The sequence below is a fragment of the Anomaloglossus baeobatrachus genome, chromosome 11 (genome assembly GCF_048569485.1).
Source record: "Anomaloglossus baeobatrachus isolate aAnoBae1 chromosome 11, aAnoBae1.hap1, whole genome shotgun sequence".
Taxonomy (NCBI): domain Eukaryota; kingdom Metazoa; phylum Chordata; class Amphibia; order Anura; family Aromobatidae; genus Anomaloglossus; species Anomaloglossus baeobatrachus.
In genome coordinates, this window is record NC_134363.1 from 40,423,242 (window position 1) to 40,450,666 (window position 27,425).

Genomic DNA, 27,425 nt, shown 5'->3' on the forward strand with positions numbered 1-27,425 from the left:
GAAATGTAGTATAGTTCTCCTGATTAGCTATGTCACTTACCTCATGTGCAGGGCATTGCAGCTTAGGTATACATGGTTACATTCGCTCATATATAGTGAGAGTTAGTTAGTTTCTCGTGGTTGTAACCATGGATACTTAAGCTGAAATGCCCTGCACATGAGGTAAGTGACAAGATTATCACAGAACTATACTACATTTCTAATTGGAGGTATGAGGTATTTGCTAATATTATTATTATTATTATTATTATTACACCCAGTATATATTGGGATATGATCTTGGAGATTGGAATAACGCTTTAAAGTCCTGGAATGCCTTGAATATGAGGTAAGTGACATTGTTAATCAGGAAAACTATACTACATTGCTAATTGTAGGTATTTGATAATATTATTATTACACCCACTATATATTGGGATGGGATCTTGGAGAGTGGAATAACCTTTTAAATTCCTGCAATGCTCTGCACATGAGGTAAGTGACATAGTTAATCAGGAAAACTATACTACATTTTTAATTGGAGGTATTTGCTAATATTATTATTATTACATCCATTATTTATTGGGATAGGATCTTGGAGATTGTAATAACCCTGTAAAGTCCTGCAATGCCCTGCACATAAGATAAGTGACATAGCTAATCAGAAGAACTATACTACATTTCTAATTGGAGGTATTTGCTAATATTATTATTATTACACCCATTATATATTGGGATATGATCTTGGAGATTGTAATAACCCTGTAAAGTCCTGCAATGCCCTGCACATAAGGTAAGTGACACTAATAATCAGGAAACCTATACTACATTTGTAATTGGAGATATTTGATAATATTATTATTATTACACCGATTATAAATTGGGATATGATCTTGGAGATTGTAATAACCCTGTAAAGTCCTGCAATGCCCTGCACATGAGGTAAGTGACATAGTTAATCAGAAGAACTATACTACATTTATAATTGGAGGTATTTGATAATATTATTATTATTACACCGATTATATATTGGGATATGATCTTGGAGATTGTAATAACCCTGTAAAGTCCTGCAATGCCCTGCACATAAGGTAAGTGACATAGTTAATCAGGAGAACTATACTACATTTCTAATTGGAGGTATTTGCTGCTATTATTTTTATTATTATTATTATTGCATCCACTATATAGTGGGATAGGATCTTGAAGATTTGAATAACCCTATAAAGTCCTGCAATGCCCTGCACATGAGGTAAGTGGCATAGTTAATCAGGAAAACTATACTACATTTCTAATTGGAAGTTTTTGCTAATATTATTATTAGTACACCTACTACATATTGGGTTGGATTAGAAATTGGAATAACCCTTTAAGTTTTAAACACTAAATGACTATAGTCCTCCAGGGATATTAGATAGTAATCTATGACCTTCTTAGATCACAACTGATAATGAATATATTAATATTATGCTGTAACTTAATTACCATGGGCTAGGAGAAATTACAAGGCTTGTACAGGATTAGAAAACAAGGTCAGCAATTCTTTAGAAACAGCGCCCCTCCTGTATAAAGGTTGTGTTTGGTATTGCAGCTCTGCTCCATTCACTTAATAGTGCTGATCTGCAATAATAGATTCACCCCCATGGACAGGGGAAGAGCTGTTTCTGTAGCAAATCAGACCCTACTTAGTATTCCAGGACAAGCCATTAGCTGATGAGCTGCTCTAGACCCCCGCGGAGAATACAGAAATAATACAATTAATCCTTGGATGACAATGTGTAAAAATGTGCATTGTTGTAAATGTACCAAGCTAGAAAGAGGTCACTTGAAAAGTGCATCAGTAATTTTAAGCATATTTTGGAATAGTCATGTGTGTATTTGAGGAATATCACTATTTCTGGCCTAGAGTCCTGGATTTTCACAAGTTGTCCCATCTGCAGTTTTCATTTGTCTCTGTGCTAGTGAGTGGAGACTAGCTGCTATGTTGTCTCCCATACACAGCACACACAGACATGAGGGATTCCTGTGCCTCTTTCTCTATGTAACACATGTTCAGAATCAGCACTTACTTAGCAGTGTATCTGTGAATCCAGTGCTAAGGTGAGATAAACTCTTACTAGAAAGCTGCAGCATGATCTGTCTATGTCTCTCTGCTTTTTTCTCTCTCTACTCCTCTGTAATAGATAACTGCAGTGACATAACTAGGGTTCGATGGGCGCCAGTGCAAAATTTGGACCTGGCCCCCCCATCCCCACATGCTGGTCAGATGTATGTAATGTATGTATACATTTAGCATTCTAAATTCTATAAAGACATACAAGTTGCCCTCCGCCCCCTTATGTAGTAATGTCCCCCCATTCTGTTCTAATGTACCCCATCCTGGCCATCCTAATAAATGTGTCCCTCATCCTGGTATGTGTGCCCACCCATCCTGTTATATCCGCCATCTTACTAAATATGTCCCTCATCCTGGTATATACTGTCCCCATCCTGGTATATACTGTCCCCTTCCTGGTATATATGTTACTCTTCTGTGCCCCTCCTGGTGTATACAGTCCCCCTCCTGTCATATACTGTCTTTCTCCTGGTGTATACTGTCCCCCTCCTCATATATTCTATCCCTCTTCTCATATATACTGTTCCCCTCCCAGCATATACTGTCCCCCTCTTGGTGTATACTGTCCATCTCGTGGTGTATACTGTCCACTTCTTGGTTGATATGTTCCTCCCCCATGCCCCTCCTGACCTATACTGTTTCCCTCCTGGTGTATCCTGCCCCCCTCCTCGTATGTTATATCCCTCTTCTGGTATATACTGTCCCCCTCCTGGTGAATACTGTCCCCTTCCTGGTGTGTACCGTCCCCCTCCTGGTATATACTGTCCTCTTCATGGTATATATATTGCTCTCCTGGGTCCCTCCTGGTATATACTGTCCCCCTCCTGGTATATACTGTCCCCTTCCTGGTATATATGTTACTCTTCTGTGCCCCTCCTGGTGTATACAGTCCCCCTCCTGTCATATACTGTCCTTTTCCTGGTGTATACTGTCCCCCTCCTTGTATATTCTATCCCTCTTCTCATATATACTGTCCCCCTCCCAGTATATACTGTACCCCTCTTGGTGTATAGTGTCCCCCTCCTGGTGTATAATGTCGCCTTCTTGGTTTATATGTTCCTCCCCTGTGCCCCACCTGACATATACTGTTTCCCTCCTGGTGCATCCTGCCCCTCTCCTGGTATATTCTAGCCCTCTTTTGGTATATACTGTCCCCCTCCTGGTGAATACTGTCCCCTTCCTGGTGTGTACTGTCCCCCTCCTGGTATATACTGTCCTCTTCCTGGTATATATATTGCTCTCCTGGGTCCCTCCTGGTATATACTGTCCCCCTCCTGGTATATTCTGTCTCTCTCCTGGTATATTCTGTCCCTCTCCTGGTATATGTGTTCCTCTCCTGGGTCTCTCCTGGTATATATTGTCACCCTCCTTTCATAGGCATCTGTGCTATGGCAACACATGACGTCGTTGTCATGCGCCGTCTCAGTCACAGGGATGCGGCTGAAAACTGATGACTTCTGTTTGGCCAGCAACGTGTATCGCAGTGCAGGAACCCGATGGGTCTGTGCACCGCAATGCATTTCAGCTGGATGTGCGTCTGAGGCTGCACATCCAGCTGAAGCAGGATTTGGGGCCGCTGGGCACCCTGCGCCCCTGGGCCCGGTCGCAGTTGCGATCCCTGCAATTGCAATCATTCCTCCCCTTGATCGCGATCATTCCTCCCCTGGATCACTGTAATCTGATCCCTCCGTGAGCTACCAGTTCCTTTTGTTTGGAGCTGTTTATTTTAGGGGAGGGAAAGAAGTGGCTCATAAGTGGAAAAAGAACAAGAATTCTCATATAAGATATATTACAAAGTTTCTTATATTCGCTTGCGCTATTGATTAATGCAAAGTGTGTTGAAATCACAATGACAATATAGAAGCCTTCGGGGCACATCAGATATTCACTCACCAACATCTGTATCTCGATGACTCTTGATCAGCTCCCCTAATTCAAAATTTCCTGAAATAACAGCTACCTGTTAAGAAGAAATAGAAATGGAAATGAGGACAAGATTTACATAAAAGGAAAATGTTTTGGCAGAAGACAGATAGAGAAGATGAGATCTCAGAGCGACTCATAAACATTAAGAAATTGCGATGCAGATAAGAAAGTGCTCTAATGGCCATTTGCAAATCTTCTGACAAAGCGAAAGAGTTCGAATGTGCATCGAATTGTGACAAATAATTCTAAATTATGCACAAACCGTACTGCCGGGGGGCGCGGAGGAGGAAATGAGAAAATAAAGACACACAACAGTCCCCGTTTGCACTGCCCATGGAAGGTGAATGTTAATATCAGCTGGGGACGGTCTACTGTACTCGTTGGTTGTTTGGCTACACAGACAGGGTCCGAATTATTTAGTCCAGGGAGTCTTCAGCTCGGAAGAAAGTAATTAATCTTGTAGTCAGTAAGGTCTCCTGCAGGAAATTAGCTTTATTCCAGTGTTCCTCGCCAAGTCTCCACAGTGTATCCGCAGCCAAGAAAGTTGTATGTCTAAAGCTATGAGACAGCCATGGTCCTAGAAAGAAAGGGATCTCCATGCCTTGACCACCATCCTTACCCAACTTGTGGATTGGTACTGGATGGTCCACCCCAATTCTTGACTTATCTTATAAATTTGTCTTCTATCGTGTAGACAGCCATGGTCCTGGAAAGCAAGGGATCTCCATGATTGGACCACCCTCCTCACACCCAACTTGTGGTTTGTTATTGGATGGTCCACACTAATTCTTGACTTATCTTGCAAATTTATCTTCTATCATGTAGACAGCCATGGTCCTGGAAAGCAAGAGATCTCCATGCCTGGACCACCCTCCTCATACCCAACTTGTGGTTTGTTACTAGATGGTCCACACCAATTCTTGACTTATCTTGTACATTTATCTTCTATCATGTAGACAGCCATGGTCCTGGAAAGCAAGAGATCCCCATGCCTGGACCACCCTCCTCACACCCAACTTGTGGTTTGTTATTGGATGGTCCACACTAATTCTTGACTTATCTTGTACATTTATCTTCTATCGTGTAGAAAGCCATGGTCCTGGAAAGAAAAGGATCTCCATGCCTCGACCACCCTCCTCACACAGCTTGTGGTTTGATACTGCATGGTCCACACCAGTTCTTGACTTATCTTGTAAATTTATCTTCTATCATGTACATAGCCATGGTCCCAAAAAGAAAGGGATCTCCATGCCTTGACCACCCTCCTCACACCCAACTTGTGGTTTGTTATTGGATGGGCCACACTAATTCTTGACTTATCTTGCAAATGTATCTTCTATCATGTAGACAGCCATGGTTTTGGAAAGCAAGGGATCTCCATGCCTGGACCACCCTCCTCACACCCAACTTGTGGTTTGTTATTGGATGGGCCACACTAATTCTTGACTTATCTTGTAAATTTATCTTCTATCATGTAGACAGCCATGGTCCTGGAAAGAAAGGGATCTCCATGCCTTGACCACCATCCTCACCCCACTTGTGGTTTGTTACTGGATGGTCCACACCAGTTCATGACTTCTCTGGTAAATTTATCTTCCATCAAGTAGACAGCCATGATCCTGGAAAGAAAAGGATCTCCTTGCCCTGACCACCCTCCTTACCCAACTTGCCTCCTTACCAAACTTGTGGATTGGTACTGAATTATCTACACCAGTTGATGACTTCTCTTGTAAATTTATCTTCTATCATGTAGACAGCCTATGGTCCTGGAAAGAAAGGGATCTCCATACCTGGACCACCCTCCTCACACCCAACTTGTGGTTTGTTATTGGATGGTCCACACCAATTCATGACTTCTCTTGTAAATTTATCTTCTATCATGTAGACAGCCATGGTCCTGGAAAGAAAGGGATCTCCATGCCTTGACCACCATCCTCACCCCACTTGTGGTTTGTTACTGGATGGTCCACACCAGTTCATGACTTCTCTGGTAAATTTATCTTCCATCAAGTAGACAGCCATGATCCTGGAAAGAAAAGGATCTCCTTGCCCTGACCACCCTCCTTACCCAACTTGCCTCCTTACCAAACTTGTGGATTGGTACTGAATTGTCTACACCAGTTCATGACTTCTCTTGTAAATTTATCTTCTATCATGTACACAACCATGGTCCGGGAAAAAAAAGGGATGTCAATGCCTTGACCACTGTCCACACACAACTTGTGGTTTGTTACAGCATGGTCCACACCAGTTGATGACTTCTCTTGTAAATTTATCTTCTATAATGTAGACAGCCATGGTCCTAGAAAGAAAGGGATATCCATGCCTTGACCACCCTCCTCACCCAACTTGTGGTTTGTTACTGGATGGTCCACACCAGTTTATGACTTCTCTTGGAAAGTTATCTTCTATCATGTAGATGGTCCAGGACCCCAAACAAGTGCCCATATGAAGACACTGAAATCTTCCATAAATTCCCCAAACTCTTCTGACTCTCAACAGTTTCTACCATTTATGAGCAGAAATCTTAAAAAAAAATGCCTGGGCGCTTCTGAGAGATTTACAACTCTTTCGTTTAGGGAATCACCTGCCTACTATTGGGTTGGTTCTCTTTGGGATGCCAAAACTCCTCCGACTCATGAACTTCAATTGTGGTTCGTTACTGGATGGTACACACCAGTTCATGACTTCTCTTGGAAATTTATCTTTTGTCATGTAGATGGTCCAAGACCCCAAACACGTGTCCATATGAAGACAATGAAATCTTCTATAAATTCCCCAAACTCTTCTGACACTCAACAGTTTCTACCATTTATGAGCAGAAATGTTCAAAAAAAGATGGCTAGGCGCTTCTGAGAGATTTACAACTCTTTTGTTTAGGGAATCCCCTGCCCACTATTGGGTTAGTTCCTTTTGGGATGCCAAAACATCTCCAACTCATGGACTTCAATTGTGGTTCGTTACTGGACAGTCCACACCAGTTCATGACTTCTCTTGGAAAGTTATCTTTTGTCATGTAGATGGTCCAAGACCCGAGGTGCATGCCCATATGAAGAGACTGAAGTCTTCTGTAAATTCCTCAAATTCTTCTGATACTCAACAGTTTCTACCATTTATGAGCAGAAGTCTTAAAAAAACGATGCCTGGGCGCTTCTGAGAAATTTACAACTCTTTTGTTTAGGGAATCACCTGCGTACTATTGGGTTGGTTCCATTTGTCTTGCCGAAATGTCTCCGACTCATGGACTTCAGAAGACCTTTAAATGTGATGTGGATTGAGATATATGACACCTCAATTTTAGCAGCAGATCTTATAAGTTTTGTGTCCGTTGAGCAGATGGTCAAGGGAATTTGGAAACAGGTTATCACCCTGAGTTCTTTGTCATGTTCCTCAGACTATTCGTGAACAACCATTAACCTGCTGAAAGTGGGCATTAGAGAATCCCACTGCCATGAATTGAGGAGGGTGGTCTGTACAATGTTTAGGTCGGTGGTACGTGTTCCATCCACATTATGCCAAAAGCCAAGGTTTTTTAGCAGGACATTGCCGTGAGCATCACCCTGCTTCCACACTCTGGTCTTCATCATGGTGCCATCTCTTCCCTTGGTAAGTGTTGCGCTGCCATTCGATTTATCCTGTCCCCTGTTGTTCTTCACTGGACCAGTTTTGGTAGTTACCAACCACAAAATATTGGGAAAACACCACAAGAGCTGCCACTTTGTAGATGATAACACTTAATTGTCTAGTCACCACAATTTGGCCTTTTTTAATAGCCGCTCATTGTTTTTGTTTCCAACACATCAACTTCAATACTTGACTATTCCCTGGGTCCCGGATATATTTATCAGTGACCACGATGCTTACAGTAACAGTGCATTGTCCAAACAAGACTGACATCTCTTAATAGGGCTTCCATCGACAGTCGTTGCCCAATAAGCTCTGTTAATAAGGTCCCAGGGGAACGCTAGCCTTCACCCTCATTTCCAAGAGGTCAAAGTCAGGAACAAAATCAAACAGGCAGAATCAGAGCAGAGTACAGGAGTATGAACCAGGGTAAGTATAAATTATAACTGGCAGCCTGGAACTTTCTATCAGACATATACATTGGGAGGAACCCCTAAAAATGCTCATGGCTCTAGCAAAGAGCTGATTACGTATGAGTAGATAGGTGAATAGTAACTATTCATGTTCGGAATATTCATAATGAATCCCAAAGTTCTATTCCGGTATTTGTCACAAATAAGGAACCTAATGCGAGTCAATGGGGAACCCGAGCATTTTTCTTGTCGCTAGTGAAAGGGGCAAGGTCAGAAGGAGCGTGTTCACACATGGATGTTACAGTTTAGAACACTCCACCAAGAAACCTCTCCATACTTTCTCCACTTACTCCTGTAGGTGTAATGAGAGAAAGGAGATTTTGGGTGGTCAGAGGTTATATAGTATTCAAAGTTGCCAATATAAAATTTGCAAAAAAACCTCAATTGTTATTTGCATGTGACAGTATTGTAGCCTTTATGGGGTATAAGAGCCATTGGACTCCCTCAAGCACGAAGACAAAGAGTGAGGACAACTTCATCACCCTCTAACACTAGGACAACAGAATGGGTGACTAATGTATAATGCCCTTTGGTCTGACCACTGGGACTCCACTGCTCCCAAGAACTGGCTCCCCACTGCGTCCGAGAATTAAGTCCCCACCGCTCCAAAGAACTGGGACCTCACCAATCCCAAGAACTGGGAGTTCACTGATCCCAAGAACTGGGACCCCACCAATCTCAAGAACTGGGACCTCACCGATCCCAATAATTGGGATCCCACCAATCCCAAGAACTGGGACCCCACCAATTTCAAGAACTGGGACCCCAACAATCCCAAGAATTGGGATCCCACCATTCCCAAGAACTGGGACCCACCAATCCCAAGAACTGTGACTTTACCAATCTCAAGAACTGGGACCCCACCAATCCCAAAAACTAGGTGTTTACCAATTCCAAGAACTGGGACCCACCAATCCCAAGAACTGGGACCCCACATATCCCAAAAACTGGGACTCCACCGATTCCATGAACTGGGATCCCACCAATCCCAAGAACTGGGTCTTTACCAATCTCAAGAACTGGCACCTCGCCGATCCAAAGAACTGAGACCTCACCGATCCCAAGAACTGGGTGTTTACCAATCCCAAGAACTGGGACCCCACCAATCCTAAGAACTGGGACCCCACCAATCCCAAGAACTGGGACCTCACATATCCCAAAAACTGGGACTCCATCGATTCCATGAACTGGGAACCCACCAATCCCAAGAACTGGGTCTTTACCAATCTCAAGAACTGGCACCTCGCCGATCCAAAGAACTGAGACCTCACCGATCCCAAGAACTGGGTGTTTACCAATCACAAGAACTGGAACCCCACCAATCCTAAGAACTGGGACCCCACCAATCCCAAGAACTGAGACCTCACATATCCCAAAAACTGGGACTCCATCGATTCCATGAAGTGGGATCCCACCATTCCTAATAAGTGTGACTTTACCGATCCAAGAACTGGAGCTTTACAGATCTCAGAAACTCAGATCTAACTGATCCCAAGAACTGGGTCCCTACTGATCCCAAGTACTGGGACCCCACTGATCCCAAGTACTCGGACTTCACTGATCCCAATAATTGAGACCCTACTGATCCCAAGACCTGGGACCTTACTGATCCTAAGAACTGGGACTTTTCCGATCCCAAGATCGGATGGGCCCTAATGATTAATTTATGTGTGAATGGATAGTTAGTGCACATACTGTACATGACCTTCAGTCTACTCACTTCCATAAGTCTATGAGAGCAAATGTGTGACCACCATAATCAGGTAATGGAATGATGGTCATTCATGAGCACAGGAGCTCCATTCAACAGAATTGGTTGGAAATCCAGTGGTGGGACACCCAACAATCAAACTTTATCACCTATGGCATTGGTAGGGTAACCCCTTAAAGAAAGAATAAGAAGACTATGAATATTATTTGTCGATTCCAAACCTGGAAAGGGGTCTGTCCGCTGTGGTTCTTTATATCTTTGCTCGCCCCTCGGTACAGCAATACTCGTGCAGAGCTCTCCTGGAAGACAAGAGTGACAAGTGATCAGCATGAGGAAAGGACGACAGAATACAACCATCATCAATTTCCTGGCCCTGCACAGGTGCAAACATGATGATTAATGATAGGGAAAATACCGGTTGTCAGCGCGAAACAGAGGTGAATCCAATGGATGAATTAAAATAAGGCGAAAAACAATGTGGGGTCTTATCTAAGGAATTGTCTGGTGAGGAGTATGAAGGATGGATGGAAGTAAATGTAAAAAAGAAGCAAAAATTTGGAGCTTTTCATTGTATTCCGACAGTGTGGATATGTTGGCTAGAGGCAGGCGCTGGTTGTATATCACAGCTGACTCTCACCTGAGTCCATACCATTTTTGAGCACCCTAAATGCGCTGTACATGACTAGCGGATGTCAGGAAAGGGTTAAAGAGGAGTTCCACACCCCAAAAAATATGATCAGTCGTAGAATTAGAAGTTAGAGAAGCTAAACAAGTTTTAGATTCCTTTTATCAACATTTTGGCTTGTCAGAAATTCAAGCTGCAATACCGAACACAGTCTTTGGCTGACAGGGGTGCTGTTCTTTAAACAAAACAGATTTTTTTTTAATATTAAACTTTTATCCTTACTTTGCAAATTCCTTTATAGCTACAGAAGAAGCTGGAAGACTTGAGGAGACCTCTTGTAGAATTGATGTCCCTGCAGAGACACGGCTTACTTACCGCCCTGAACAGGTTGCGTCCTCCTCCGCACTCATCCTGCCATCCACATGTGCTGCTGGCTCCTTCCCCTCCAGGGCCATGTACATGCTGCACAGGGTTCCTGGGAGTGCACCTAAGACTCACGTGCATGCACATCAGCCCTCCTCGAAAGGGCCAGTGTGCTATTTCCAGGAAACGCCTCTCAGCCTATCTTTGAGAGGTACTGTGTATTTAAGGCATCCTCCCATTAGGGGAGGTGCCTGCACAACACCTTCAGTTAGTTAGTCAGTCAGTCTTCTACCTAGCTAGTTGTCAGTCTCCTGTCCTATTATCCTTGTGTCCGTCTCCAGCACCTGCCTTCCCATACCTGTCTATCAATGCCATGCCCACCACTCCTGTCCATACCTGCCTGCCCAGCGTGCCCCAGTCAACCTGCCTGTATCCGTCTTTTCCTGAGTCCGTCACCTGTCCTGAAGGTCAGCTGCCACAGTCCCGGTCTTTTCCCTGGGAGTGGTACCTGGTGTCCGCCTCGTGGAGGCCCCTCTCACTAAGGGGTAAGCCTGGGTCCACCTGTGGTCCAGTGGGTCCACTTATCCCGCTCGCTGCCCCTACACTGGCTGTGAGCATTACACCTCTCAACAAACAGCACCAATCTTTGCCCAACTTACAAGTTCTACCGCTCAAGTTGACTCTCAATAAACAGGTGTTCATTGCATGGCAGGAAGCTGAGACTTGTCAACTTCATGTCATCGAACTCTTCCAAAAACGTTCCACATCCACTAATGATCATCTGGCAGGAGCATGATATCAACGTGAGCACAAGACTATGCCAAGGATGCATAGTCTTGATGCCAAGACCTTTGTGATGCCCGGTCTACATTTTCAAAAGTTTGGGCATCAACCAACTCATTCATTGGGGATATTATTTTAAACTGGATAGTATATTGTTTAGTAAAGTTGAAGTGCATTGGAGGCATGTCCATACATACGCATCAAAACACGCCCCCGATGCACTTGCAGGCTAATTTGCATGAAGCTTCAAAGGTTGATTATACAGTATGATGATTACTACAAGACAAGTGCCTGGGACAAGAGCAGTGAACAGTGGGACTGTGGGAGAGAGCCCTCAAATCAGGACAGTCCCGCTGAATTCGGGACAGTTGGGAATTATGCAAATATTATTTTATTGTCCTGTAAAGGAAAGGAACATGGCCCTCTAAAGACGTTCCTATTGTGAGTCTTTGCATAATGCAAGTGTTGAGTCTATTATTTTGCTTTTCAAATGTGATTATATGTGAGAAAGTACCATTGCAGGCAAAGAGGTTAACATTTCCCCAACTCCTGCAGTTAGGATGAGTTTTGAGAGCAAAAAGGGTAGTTTGGTATTAAATTCTTGAGAGTCCAAGGAAGTCAAGGAAGTCAATGGAGTGGGTCAGTCACAGGATGTGTGTGTGCGTGCGTGCGTGCGTGTGTGCGTGCGTGTGTGCGTGCGTGTGTGTGTGTGTGTGAAAAGAAGGAAGAAGAGGTAGCAAGCAGCTAAATGGAAACATGTCTGCTGGATCCATTGAGTATTAAGGATAGAAAAACAGACAGATGAGACCTCACCTCAGCCTCATTCAGAGGTTCAGGATTTATAGTCGTAAGTTAGTGGGGACCCTCAGACAGAAAAGGAGAGGAAGGGGAGAGAGGCTGCATGTAGGTTGAACATAGAAATGTTAGTCAAGAAGTAGTGCTAGGCCGGGGCCGGGGCCTCACTCAGAGGTCGAGTTATAGTTGTAGGTTAGAGGGGACCCTCAGACTCAGACAGCAAAGGAGAAGAAGGAGGAGAAGAGGACAGAGGTTGTGTGTAGGCCAGACTTAGAAATGTTAGTGAAGAAATACTGCGAGGCCTCGGCCTCAGAAAGAGGTCCAAGAGTTATAGTTGTAGGTTAGTGAGGACCCTCAGACAGCAAAGGAGAAGAAGAGGACAGAGGTTGCATGTAAGCCAGACTTAGAAATGTTTGTGAAGAAATACTGCGATGTTGAGGCCTCAGTAGGAGGTCCAAGAGTTATAGTTGTAGGTTAGTGAGGACCCTCAGACAGCAAAGGAGAAGAAGAGGATAGAGGTTGCGTGTAGGCCAAACTTAGACATGTTTGTGAAGAAATACTCCAAGGCCTCGGCCTCAGAAAGAGGTCCAAGAGTTAGAGTTGTAGGTGAGTGCGGACCCTCAGACAGCAAAGGAGAAGAAGAGGACAGAGGTTGCATGTAGGCCAGACTTAGAAATGTTTGTGAAGAAATACTGCGATCTCGAGGCCTCAGTAGGAGGTCCAAGAGTTATAGTTGTAGGTTAGTGAGGACCCTCAGACAGCAAAGGAGAAGAAGAGGATAGAGGTTGCGTGTAGGCCAGACTTAGACATGTTTGTGAAGAAATACTCCGAGGCCGAGGCCTCAGAAAGAGGTCCAAGAGTTAGAGTTGTAGGTGAGTGCGGACCCTCAGACAGCAAAGGAGAAGGGAAGATAGATTGTGTGTAGGCTGGACTTAGAAATGTTAGTAAAGAAATACGGTCAGGCCAAGCAAGGCCTCAGAGGTCAGAAGTAATAGTTGTAGGTTAGTGAAGACTATCAGACAGCAAAGGAGAAGAAGAGGACAGAGGCTGCAAGTAGGCTGGACATAGAAATGTTAGTGAAGAAGTAATGTGAGGCCGAAGCCTCAGAAAGAGGTCCAAGAGTTATAGTTGTAGGTAGCAAGGAGAGAGGGGCTGCATGTAGGCCAAACTTAGAAATGTTAGTGACGAAGTACTCCGAGGCCACAGAACAGGACTGAAGGTAACCATTTATTAACTTTTTAAAGGGTACAGACAGTCACGGTCCCGTGGACACTTGTGGACACACATTTAGTATTTACCATGGATTGAAAATGACACTGTTAAAATGTCCAAAAATAATACTAATATGAAGCACAAATTATACTGCAGTAGGGGAATTGCAGTGCCATACAGTGTTCACACGCTCTCTGGCCCCGTTCACAGGTCTTGGTTTTGCCTATATGTTCTATCTGTTTTTTATTGGTAGAACACCAAAAAAATGTTTCAACATATGAAACGGTTTCTTATTATGGCCAGCAGAGGGCGCTGAGATTCTTCATCAGATTCTAGTTCTCAAGTACATTGTGAAGGTGTGCGCATAAGTATGTAAGGAGTGTGGGGGGGGGGGGGGGGGTTGAGAGGCGCTAAAAGCTTTCATTATAATAATTGCATAATTTTTCATTATCAATTTCAAGAAGTGCAGATCCAGGATGTTCATTCAACCATCTTATAATTTATAGATCTGAGCAGATATTTTATGGTGGCCCAAAAATTGGGATGAGAGGTGTAACTAGATGGTGTCCTAAACCTATTGAAGGGTTTTCTTCTTTTGGAAAACCCTGGTTTCCCAGCTGCTGTTTCTTTTTACAAAGTCAACCTGCGCTTTACTCCCCCTCCTCTGGTCCATCACTTAGTTTTTTTAACAAAATACCTCTTTGATAGATTTAGGATCCCGCTATTAGCCCACAACTTCCAATTAGGGTAGACCTGTCATCCTTTTTTGTCCTCCCTTATTGTATTTGCTCAATTCTATGAATTAAAAGATGGTGTACATCTTGGATCTGTATTGGTTGGAATTGCTAATTAAAAATCATGCAGCCATTCTTATGAAAACGTTTCATTACACGCCACCCCATTCCCCCACCTCCCTCCATACACATATACCTGTACATGTAATATAGAATTAGAACCTGTCGGAGAGTCACATCAATCTCTGCAGGCCTTAATAAAGATTGCTGCGATTAGTGAATCATACGACTTTCTTTTCATCATGGGCTATTTTTATTTTTAGTCAGTTACATTTTTGAGATTTGTCACAAAAATGGAATTTCTGCTGTTCTGAATCCGCCGCTATATTCCTCTTGGTTCTACCCCTCTCCGTTCTTCAGATATGGCCCAATCTTTCCTAAGGACAATTGTCCAAAACGCATTTGTTGGAATTGTTTTACATGCGTTTTTGTTACTTCCTTTTTTGAGCACTGTCCCTTGGGATTCTAATATTTTGTGGTTAAAGTGATTTTTTAAAGAAGCCTGGAGACTGGTACCCCTTTCTATGGCTTGATCTGTGTAGCTTTCGAGCACGGCTAGCTATTGATGGGCAAGCTGATCATTTTGGACTTCATTATTTCTATAACCCGCTGTTCTCCTTAATCCGCCACTGTTTTCCTTTTGTTTCTACCCCTCTCCGTTCTTCAGATATGGCCCAATCTTTCCTAAGGACGATTGTCCGAAACGCGTTTGTTGGAATTGTTTTACATGCATTTTTGTTACTTCCTTTTTTGAGGACTGTCACTTGGGATTCTAATATTTTGTGGTTAAAGTGATTTTTTTTTAAAGAAGCCTGGTACCCCTTTCTGTGGCTTGATCTGTGTAGCTTCCAAGCACAGCTTCCTATTGATAGGCGAGCAGACAATTTTGGACTTTAATGTTTCTAAAAGCTGCTGTTCTCTTGAATCCGCCGCTGTTTTCCTTTTGTTTCTACTCCTCTCCATTCCTCAGATATGGCCCAATCTTTCCTATGGACGATTGTCCAAAACGCGTTTCTTGGAATTGTTTTGCATATGGTTTTATTACTTCCTTTTTTGAGGAATGTCACTTAGGATTTTAATATTTTATGATTTTTTTTTAAAAGAAGCCTGGATGCTGGATTCCCCTTTCTACGGCTTTTTCTATCTCCTGATAAGCACAGTGTAGCTTCTGAGAACGCCTTCCTATGAATAGGTGAGTTGGCCATTTTGGACTTATTTATCTCCTGTTTTCCTTTTGTTTCTACCCCTAACCATTCCTTAGATATGGCCTCATCTTTCCTAAGGACGATTGTCCGAAACGCGTTTCTTGGAATTGTTTTACATGCATTTTTGTTACTTCCTTTTTTGAGGTCTGTCACTTGGAATTCTAATATTTTGTTGTTAAAGTGTTTTTATTTTAAAGAAGCCCGGAGGCTGGTACCCCTTTCTATGGCTTCATCTGTGCAGCTTTCAAGCACGGCTTCCTATTGATGGGTGAGCTGATCATTTTGGGCTTTATTATTTCTATAAGCCGTTGTTCTCCTGAATCCGCCGCTGTTTTCATTTTGTTTCTACCTCTTTCTGTTCTTCAGATATGGCCCAATCTTTATAAGGACGATTGTCCGAAACGCGTTTCTTGGAATTGTTTTACATGCATTTTGTTACTTCCTTTTTTGAAGAATATCACTTAGGATTTTAATATTTTGTGATTTTTTTTTTTTTAAAGAAGCCTGGATACCGGATTTCCCTTTCTACGGATTGATCAATCTCCTGGTAAGCACAGTGTAGGTTCCGAGCACGGCTTCCTTTGGATGAGTGAGCTAACCATTTTGGACTTTATTATTTCTAAAACCCGCTGTTCTCCTGAATCCGGCGATGTTTTCCTTTTGTTTCTGCGCCTCTCCATTCCTCAAATATGGCCCTATCTTTCCTGTATATAAATCTAGTCTTGTTAGCCAAGAGGGCGTAGTCCTCTGTAGATGTCTACTTGACCACGCCTAGTTGACTAAAAAGATTACATTTATACACTGGGAAAAAAAGGGGCCCTATCTCAGGAACGGAGAGTCACAGAAACAAAAGAAAAACTATGCTGGATTCAGGAGAACAGCGGCGTTTACACCATGTAAAAATATATATATATATATATTTATTTATAGCAAATCCTTTTTAAATAAATTATTTTGGGTCATATAAAGTGTATTTAACGACAAAAACAGCAGTGAGAACAGTAAGAAATCTCGGAATTAATGGGATCAAAGTCAGAATTAAAATTCTAATATGTGTTTCTCCGAATTGTTGTTGGTGTAATTAATATTGGCCAGAGCCGGAGTGTTCCTTTAAGGAGAAGCAGAGCTGTGTTTGTGCATTTAAATAACAGAGATGCAGAAATAATTACATTGCAAATATACAAAGCTGCTCAGCAGAGGGTTTCATGACCACGGCTGTACACAAAATCGGTTACCTCTTTTCAAATAAAATACCCCACGTCCCTGGTAATTTGTATATAGCTGCTTATATTACTAGTTACATACATACAAAGGAATAACATTTGTATAGAGCGGCACCAAACCTTCCAAATTCTAAAAATATTGTGGTTTATTCCATCAGATCTGCAGGGAAGCACACAGAAAGCGGCCAGTTCATTGTTGCTTTTGCTCTTATTTTTGTCTACTTTTGTGTATATTTCGGGTGTTTTTCAATTGTGCCGTATTCATCTTTTCTTTAACGCCTTATCACTTTATGTGTTTGTCTGTTTTTTGTTTTTTTTGCAGGGAAGCACAAACAAATACTGGTTAATTGTTGCTTTTGCTATTTTGTTTTGTCTACTTTTGTGTATTTTTCGGGTGTTTTTCACTTGTGCCATATTCATCTTTTCTTTTACGCCTTTTCACTTTATGTTTTTGTCCGTTTTTTGTTTTTTGCAGGGAAGCACAAACAAATACCGGTTCATTGTTGCTTTTGCTATTTTGTTTTGTCTACTTTTGTGTATTTTTCGGGTGTTTTTCATTTGTGCCATATTTATCTTTTCATTTACGCCTTTTCACTTTTTTTTATGTTTTCATGTGTTTTTTGGGTTTTTTTGCATGAAGCACACAAAGAGGCCGGTTCATTGTTGCTTTTTTTTGTTTTGTCTACTTTTGTGTATTTTTCAGGTGTTTTAGGTGTTTTTCACTTGGACCATATTCATCTTTTCATTTACGCCATTTCACTTTTTTTATGTTTGTCTGTTTTTTTGCAGGGAAGCACACACAAAGGGACCAGTTCATTGTTCCTTTTGCTCTTTTTTTGTTTACTTTTGTGTATTTTTTGGGTGTTTTTCACTTGTGAGGCGGTACGGTGGCTCAGTGGTTAGCACTGCAGCCTTGCAGCTCTGGGGTACTGGGTTCTAGTTCCATTAAGGACAACATCTGCAAGGAGTTTGTATGTTCTCCCCGTGTTTGCGTGGGTTTCCTCCGGTTTCCTCCCACACTCCAAAAACATACTGATAGGGACTCTAGATTGTGAGCCCCAATGGGGACAGTGTTGCCAATGTATGTAAAGCGCTGCGGAATTAATAGCGCTATATAAATGAATAAATATTATATTATTATTATTATTATTATTACTTGTGTCGTATTCATTTTTTCATTTATGCCTTTTCACTTTTTTTGTGTTTGTCTTTGTTATTTTGCAGGGAAGCACACACAAAGGGGCCTATTTATTGTTGCTTTTGCTCTTTTTTGTCTACTTTTGTGTATTTTTTGGGTGTTTTTCACTTGTGCCTTTTTTATCTTTTCATTTATGTTTTTTCACTTTTTTTATGTGTTCGTCTGCTTTTTATTTTTTGTAGTGAAGCACACACAAAGAGGCCAGTTCATTGTTGCTTTTGCTCTTTTGTTTTGTCTACTTTCATGTATTTTTCGGGTGTTTTTCACTTGTGCCATATTCATCTTTTCATTTCCGCCTTTTCACTTTTTTATGTGTTCGTCTGTTTTTTTGTTTTTGTTTTCTTGTTGCTCGTTATTGTGCTCCGTGTTAAGGCTTCCCACTGTCATGATCCAGGACCGGTATTCTCCACTCCAGAGTTTCCCAGACCCGACCTGGTCATGTCAGGGGTTAACTCCCATCAGCCTCGTTCTGGTTTCAGGAGACATTATATCTGGTCTCTGAAATTGCATTTTGGTGCTGGTTATAGTTTTGCTCTGCAGCCTGTTACTGGCTCTGGTGAGAATCCCTCTTTAATCTGACTCCTTGCTACCGTGCCCTCACCTGTACCCTTCCCCGCTCGTCCGTCTGTCCCAGCCCCTGACTTCCCTCTCCTGTCTGTTTTTTGTGTTTCCCTCTGCATACCTGATCTCCCGGCTTCCGACTCGGTTCTGTTTTCTAACTTGGTTTTGATCCTTCGTTTGCAGTGACTCAACTTTCCTGGCTAGATCCTGATTGTTTGACTACTCTATTGCCCCTGGTGGTTCGCCTGTGAACTGTCTGCTGAAGTTACTCTGCTGTACTTCAGCTGCCTTTCTATTACAGTGTGACTTTGTCTTTCCTTCACTACTCTGCTGCCACCTAGTGGGGAATACGCTGTACTACGCCTTACCAGATCTTTGTACAGTGTGACACCCACCCTAATGATCTTTCCAACTTATTTCAAAAACTTGCTAAAGTTTTGTGCCAATGTACTCTAGTTTCCCCCCAAAGCCATTTTGTGCACACCAAAAAATGTTGGCCAATTTTTGCAACATTTGGTTCAAAACTACCTGGCATACTGTATATAAAATTACTCCAGGAGTATATTTACTCTAAAATATTGTGACAATAAACATATGGAAAATAAAAAAAGCCTGTCCTTGACGTTGCACAAAAATATTGCGACTTTTGGAGTTTTTACAGCAATTTTATGCACGCCCAAAAAATGTTGCCAATTTTTGCAAAATTTTGTTCAAAAATATCTGGCATATATAAAATTACTCCAGGAGAACACTTTCGCCAAAATAGTGTGACAATAAACATCTAGAATCTTCAAAACTCCTGTTCTTGAAGTTGCACAAAAATGTTGTGACTTACGTAAATTTTTTAGAAAAATGGATGGACCTCAGGGGTGGCTTTGCACGAGTGACAAATTCATAAAAATTTAGGGGGTGTAAATTAGGACACAAATGGGTAACAGACCTTGGCTGGTGCATGTTTCTGGTGCCCTTGCACAGCATTTAAAGGATTTTAGGGCATCATTCTCCAGCTTGATGAATCAGGCCAATAGGGTAGCTAGTAATTTTGCATTGAAGCCCCGCTGCTTCCACTAACATCTCACTCACATGATGATATTACAGCTTAGGAAAGCCTGAGAAATAATACCGCACTCATTAAACATTATGACTCTATACTGTTGTAACGCTCGCGGCTGGTGTAGAGGCAGCAAGCGGGATTAGGGTACTCACTGGACCACGGGGGGGACCAAGGCTTACCCTTTAGTGGGAAGGGTTAACTAAGTGCCTACCACGAGGTGGACGCCAGGTACCACTCCCAGGACAGTGACCAGGACTGTGGCAGCTGACCCTCAGGACAGGAGAAGGACTCGGGTACAGACACAGACACAGTTAGGTACAGGCGGGATGACCAGGGCAGACAGGCAGGTGGGTACGGACAGGTGTAGTGGGCACGGCAGTGGCAGATAGGTATGGGAAGGCAGACTTAGGTACAGGTGACAGACAGAGGGATAACAGGACCTGACAACTAGCTAGACCGACATTACACTGACTAACTCAAGGTGTTGCGCAGGCACCTCCCCTAATGGGAGAGTGCCTGAAATACATAATTTCCTGGAAATAGCTTGCCGACCCTAAGCACACTCTCAGGAGACCCTGGCTGCATGCACAGGCCCCAGGAGGGTAAGGAGGCAGCAGCACATGTGGATGGCCGAGGGAGTGCGGGGGAGGATGTGACCTGGTCGGCACAGTGAGTAAGTCGGCATCCCTCCGACGCCGCTACTACAACTGTGGCTCCTTCTGCCTCCATTTTTGTGCAAATGACTCCATGCAAAAAAAGAAAATATCATGCCATCTTGTATCGAATGCCATATTGTACAATTTTACATGGATGAACGGTTCTGCATGAATGCACCATATGGCGGTAATCAACGTCTTGTGGTTTCCAGGTGCACAGCTCCATCATTTGTATGACAATCCCAATTTAAAATACTATTATCATACACCAGTGAAATGGCAGAGAGGGTTAAGCTGGTGTCTGGTACAGTAGGTTGTGGTATAATGGCACCAAGGTGTATAGTGCCGCAAACAAAGAAACATCTACGCATGATTTTTCTAGATGCAAAGACCAAATCATCATCCTCACAGCGTATACAATGCATTATCCTCCGTAACGTTATTTCGTGTGCCTATATGTGACAGACAGCTGTAGTCAGGGCTACAAGCTGCCCACATAAGCAATTACTCAGTACTTATTGGCCACAGCTGCTTCAAGGAGGACAAGAAAATTACTTACGGAACTGTCAGCGACAAAAATAAAGAAGAGGGAAGAGGTGGCGGGAAAAGATAATGACACTGGGGGTAATGCCGCACACAGGTGATGGAGTGAAAGTAGCAGGATTACGGTAGGATGATACTTTATGGGTGCACCGACCTTATTGTACAGGGCGCAGATATGCAGAGCGGTGTTTCCTGAAGCGTTCTGAGAAGCAGGGTCAGCACCATAGAAGAGGAGATGCTCTAAGTGTTGTGAGTGGCCGTGCTGGCAGGCCTGGACGGGGAGAAAACACATCGACATTCATTATGAGGAATCTTGAATGTGCAGCGCCACAGCTTATTGGAACTACCAGAATGTAAGGATATGTGCACACACTTTTTTTTCAAGTCGGTCAAAAACAAATGAGTTTACTAGTGGAAACTACTTCTTTGGGGAGTGTTGGAGAAATTTTTTGCCCGCCCCCCCCTTCCCCTAAAGAGTTGGGGGGGTGTTTTACAAATTTGGCTTAGCAGGGAGGCAGTGGTGGCGCAGGGTCGGCGATATGGAGGGCTCGGAGGGGGTGTCACTGCAGTGGAGCAGCTCAGGAGGGTCAGTGTGCGGCATCGGAGGGTCAGCAATACTGTGGGCTCATGGAGTGTCGCGACGGTGGGCGCCATTGATCTGCGGGTTGCTTTGAATCGCCGGTGTTTGACGCAACGGACTTCAAGAAAATAGCCGCGGAGGCCAATATGTGCATGCGACGTCTTTGCGGCCATTTTCTTGAAGTCTATCGTGTCAACGGCCGGCGATTCAATGGAGCCTGCAGTCCTCCGGCAGATCAATGGCACTCGTAGCTGCGACACCCCACGAGCCTGCAGTATTGCTGACCCTCCGCTGCCACACACTGATGCTCTTGAGCCGCAACAACCCCTCCTCTAAGCCTGCTGGCAGATCAATGGCACCAGTCGCCATGACACCCCACAAGCCCGCAGTATAGCTGACCCTCCTGAGCCACGACACCCCCACATCCAAGCACCTACCTGTGACCTTCCTGAACTGAGTGGCTCCACCACCACCTGGTGAGTTAATATAAGACACACTGGGATTATAAGACGGACCCTCATTTCAATAGTAAAAATATTTTTTTCCTATTTTCCTCCTTCAAATTTGGGGTGCATCTTATAATCCTCTGAGTCTTATAAAACAAAAAAATACAGAACATTTTCTTTTTCTCCCCACCAAACCGGAAGCGGAAGTTTAAAACTCTCCAAAGACTGAAAAGTGGTCTTAAGCGGGCTTTACACGCTACGACATCACTCAAGTGATCTCGTGGGGGTCACGGAATTGGTGACGCACATCTGGCCGCTGTAGCGATGCCGTTGCGTGTGACACCTATGAGCGATTTTGCATCGTTGCAAAAACGTGCAAAATCGCTCATCGGTGACATGGGGGTCCATTCTCAAATATCGTTACTGCAGCAGTAACGAAGTTGTTCCTCGTTCCTGCGGCAGCATATATCGCTACGTGTGACACCGCAGAAACGAGGAACCTCTCCTTACCTGCCTCCCGGCCACAATGCGGAAGGAAGGAGATGGGTGGGAGGTTCGTCCCGCTCATCTCCGCCCCTACGCTTCTATTGGACGGCGGTTCAGTGACGCTGCTGTGACGTCGCTGTGACGCTGAACGAACTGCCCCCTTAGAAAGGAGGCGGTTCGCCGGTCACAGCGACATCGCAGGGAAGGTAAGTCCGTGTGACGGGTCCTGGCGATGTTGTGCGACACGGGCAGAGATTTGCCCGTGTCGCACAACCGATGGGGGCGGGTACGCACGCTGGCGATATCGGTACCGATATCGCAGTGTGTAAAGCGGCCTTTAGGCTACAAAAGAATAGGAAGCATTTTTGACCAATTTTCAGGGGTCTTTTAGAAACCTCCAAAAGACTTCTCAAAGAATTCTGTGTGCACATATCTTAAGTGTGTGTTCACACTTTAGTTTTTTTTTTTGCTTAGCTTTCAAAGCATAAATGGAGTTCAAAAAAGTACTATATGGAGTTCAAAAAGCATGAGTTTTGATTTCAGAGTTGAAAAACGCTTTGTTATCTCACAGTTGGTATCCAAATACTATGAACAAGAGAAACTTTACTTTAGACACACCACTACTATTCCGCACCAGGTGCCAATGCCACAGTTGCCCTTCCCGACTAAAGCCCTAATCACAGCCAATCTTTCCAAAGTCTCTCTATTAACGCTAATATTTCAATTGTCAACTATTATGCCACTTTGTTGCCTTTATTGTCAGGTGTTACAGAACATGGTTGTTATTACCTGGTGAATTTCTTGCCAGCCATTTTCATCCACTGTGCCAATGTATGCTCTATTATAGAGCAATAACTCGCAGCACCTGGGGTCTCCACCCACCATGGCGGTATGGTACAACGGGGTTAGACCACGCCGATCTTTGTAATTTGGAGAACCACCAAGATCCAAAAGTGTCTAAAAAGGAAAATAAATAAGGTCAGAATTCAAATAGACTTTTTTTGCCTTAAAGCTCCATTCAGGCATTAAATGAAACCCCATTGCGGTACCACATATCAACATTGTAATCACAATATTTTCAAAAATTGTCTAAAAAGGAAAATAAGGTAAGAAATCAAATAGACTTTTTATTGCATTAACACTAGAAGTCCCAGGAATTTCGAGCTCCATAGGGTTCCAATGGTAAAAATGTCAAATGACCCCTCTCTGGGACTTCTAGTATTAAAGCCCCATTCAGGCATTAAGTTAAACCCCATTGCGGTACCACATATAAACATGGTGATCGCAACATTTTTAGAGGGTTTTGATTGCTGTCCTTTCCTCACTGAAGTTAAGAGGAATAAACATAAATTATTAATAATTTTTTGCTATAAAACGCCACAATTCATATACAATATTGTGACAATCTTTAGAAACAGAATAGTTAAAAACTAAAAACTGTGAAAAAGATTACATTTAAAATCAAACACTTTGAGAATATTTCAAAATAGAAAATCTCTTCTTAGACATGTATTTCAGACGAAGATAAGTTTTCTGAGACTCCAAACACAGGAATCCAAGGATATATAGAGTGTGACACAGAAGTAGCCCATGGGGCTGTTACAGATGCTGTTAACAAACAATAAAGGAGAAAGCTATCGGTCTTTTTACTCTGCATGACAAACTCCAAAATAAGTTAGCGGGACTATTTAGATATTTGCAATTGCCACGTAGTTGTCCCTTTTGTGCCTTCGGAATTCTTAACAATTCTAAGAATATTCTTATTATATTATTTAAAATTATAGAAAAAATAAAATAAATATAGCGCAAACAAGTCTGTAAACCAATTCAAAATCTGCGAGCAAAATTGTCACAATTTTGATGTGCAGGATACTCTGTATTGTTCTGCCATGCTCTCCTGCAGAGCCGGTATGTGTTGCTTATGGTGTAGAGTATTCTGCAGGATGAATGCTCTGTTGGTTGTTTCACAAGCACTGGGTTTCATGCTGTCCTGGGAGGTGTCTCGCAGATGCTTCTTGTTCCCGGTGATTGCTCTGCTTCTTTAGGGAGTGTGTTAGCTCAGGACACTGCCAGTCGTCCATACTGTCTACAGTTGTGCTGTTTGCACCCGTGGCACTCAGTATTCATATCTTGGTCTCTTGACTCCGGACTGCTGTTTACCTGTCTCTGTCTGTCCTCCCCTGTTTCTGTTGTGACTTCCGGCTTCTGACCTCAGACTTCCTCCTGACCACGTCCCCGCCTGTTCCCTGTATTTTGTATTTACTCTCCTGGAACCCTGACCTTTGGCTTCTATCTTGACCTCGTCTCTGTTTGCCCCACCATGTACTGTCGTGCCCTCCTGGTTTATGATCTCAGCCTGTCTGACTACCTTTAGATTTACAGCATACAAGTGTGTCTAGCACCATCTTGTGACTGTCATCACAAAAATGCAATAAATTTGATGGCAGTATACAAATCATCTGGACGTTTAGGATTGGAACATCTTCCTTTCACTATATCTATATGTGAGAGAAGGGAATGCAAAGTTTTTGAGGGCATTTTAAGAGATGACATGCAAAAATATATTGCAGAAAATAATATAATAACTGACAGACAGCATGGATTCATGAAAGGTAAGTCGTGTCTAACCAACCTGTTGGGGTTCTATGAGGGGGTAAGTGCAAACCTGGATATTGGTAATGCAACTGATGTCATTTATTTGGACTTTGCAAAGGCATTTGATACTGTAATACATAATAGCCTTATACTAAAGCTCCAGAAGCAAGGACTAGGGGAAACTATATGCAAGTGGGTAAGGAATTGGCTAAAAGATAGGAAACAAAGAGTAGTCATAAATGGTACATTCTCTAAATGGGCCATAGTCAGCAGTGGGGTGCCGCAGGGATCTGTGCTAGGACCGATTCTTTTTAATGACCTTGTGGATGGGATTGATAGTACAGTGTCAGTCTTTGCTGGTGACACCAAACTATGTAGGATATTAAAAACTGACCTTGACAGTACAATATTACAAAAAGATCTGGATAAGATGTCAGAATGGGCAGATACTTGGCAAATGAGATTTAATGTTGATAAATGTAAAGTAATGCACCTAGGACGGAGTAATCCTATAACTGCGTATACATTAAATGGAAGTAAACTCGGGACTACAGAACAGGAGAAGGACTTGGGTTTTCTCATTACAAATAAGCTGAGCAGCAGCACTCAATGTCAGGCAGCAGCTGCAAAAGCAAACAAGATTCTAGGGTGTATAAAAAGAGAGATTAGATCCCGTGATCCCAACGTATTGTTACCCCTCTATAAATCACTTGTAAGGCCACATCTGGAATATGGGATCCAGTTTTGGGCTCCACATTTTAAAAATATTGGTAATAGTAATATATATATATATATATATATATATATATATATATATATATATATATATATATATAAAATCCTATATATATATATATATAAAAATATATATTGTTAGGTTAATTTGAATGGGGGTGGGGGATTAAGCTTTATGCATCAGCATATAAATGTATATCTATATGATAAATATTCAGCGGTGATTCACAGCATAAATTATTTCTTGCTTCAATTACTTATTGATAGAGGAAAGCCAGCAAAGTCAACATTGCTTACACAAGCCGGATATACAGAAATTAGATTCATAGGCAGCAGTATATACAGAATGATAAACAAAGGTGTAACACAACAATGTAATGTAATACAACCAGTAATTGCAATATGCACCGGATGCCAAGAGCGATTGTTTAAAAAAATGTAAGGATTCCTGCAAATTCAAGAGTTTGTCTTAAGAAATTGTTATGACTATAGCCTTGCTCTGATGGGGCTAGGTCAGGTGGGAGGGGTCAGTTTGGTCGTGCCTCGTTCCATGGCTCACGCTGCTTTATTATGGTGTGAACTCCTCCGGAACACCACCAGTAACAGTTCCTGCTCTGCATCGTGCGCAGCTGGTTCCTGTGAGTTAGCCCTGATCGGTCCCGCTACCCAGCTTACATCTACCTTACCTCAGCTCCCCTTGTACTGTCTGTCCACCCTGTCTACCTGACCATGGTCCCATTCCGTGTCTCTGTCTCCACCCCCTCCTCTGTACATACCTTCTCTCCCGTCCTTTGACCTCGGTACCATTCCCTGACTATGGATCTGATTCCCCTTGGCTCTTGACATGACTACTAGGCTTCTGACCCTCTTGCTTCCACTTGACTTTAGCTTGGTCACTCCCCTGTTTAGATGTGACATCCCGGTTTTGACTTTGGTTTGTTGACTATTCCTACGCTTGTGCTAGTGACCTCTTGTGGGGGTTTTGTCTTACCGCACATTGGAGTTCAATCTATTTTAAGTCCCTGTGCCCCCAAGTTGAAACTTGACAGAAACATTGCCAAGCATGGCTTTATAGATTTAAATAAGTACAAAAAAAAGTTTAAAGATTTCCCTTTTTTTTCCCTTAAAGCCAAAATGTTGATAAACCAATCTTTAGTCTTAGCCCTACACCAATCCTTAACCTTAGCCCTAAACCAATCCTTAGCCTTAGCCCTAAACCAATCCTTAACCTTAGCCCTAAACCAATCCTTAACCTTGGCCTTAAACCAGTCCTTAACCTTTGCTCTTAACCAATCCTTAATCTTAGTCCTAAACCAATCCCTAATCCTAGCCCTAAACCAGTCCTTAACTTTAGCCCTAAATTATTCCCTAATCCTAGCTCTAAACCAGTTCTTAATCTTAGCCCTAATCCAATTCCTGACTCTAGCCCTATACCAATCCTTAACCTTAGCCCTAAGCCAATCCTCAACCTTAGCCCTATACAAATCCCTAACCTTACTCCTAAACCAATCCTTAACCTTAGCCGTAAACCAATCCTTAACCTTAGCCCTAAACCAATCCTTAACTTTAGCCTTAAACCAGTCCTTAACCTTAGCTCTAAACCAATCCTTAATCTTAGTCCTAAACCAATATCTAATTATAGCCCTAAACCAGTCCTTAACCTTAGCCCTAAACCAATCCCTAATCCTAGCCCTAAACCTGTCCTTAACTTTAGCCCTAAATCAATCCCTAACCCTAGCTCT

The 27,425-nt window shown here is 42.8% G+C and overlaps 1 protein-coding gene across 1 annotated transcript in view; it reads right to left on the reverse strand.

The window, feature by feature from the left end:
- The window catches only part of LOC142255791 (SH3 and multiple ankyrin repeat domains protein 1-like), a 391,018-nt gene that overhangs the window by 43,526 nt on the left and 320,067 nt on the right, over window positions 1-27,425 (reverse strand). The window contains exons 7-10 of the mRNA XM_075327238.1: window positions 23,143-23,310; window positions 20,996-21,112; window positions 10,051-10,128; window positions 3,989-4,055 (exon numbers count right to left, since the gene is read on the reverse strand). Of these exons, the coding sequence (XP_075183353.1) occupies window positions 3,989-4,055; window positions 10,051-10,128; window positions 20,996-21,112; window positions 23,143-23,310 (430 nt within the window). The remainder of the gene's footprint in view (window positions 1-3,988; window positions 4,056-10,050; window positions 10,129-20,995; window positions 21,113-23,142; window positions 23,311-27,425) is intronic.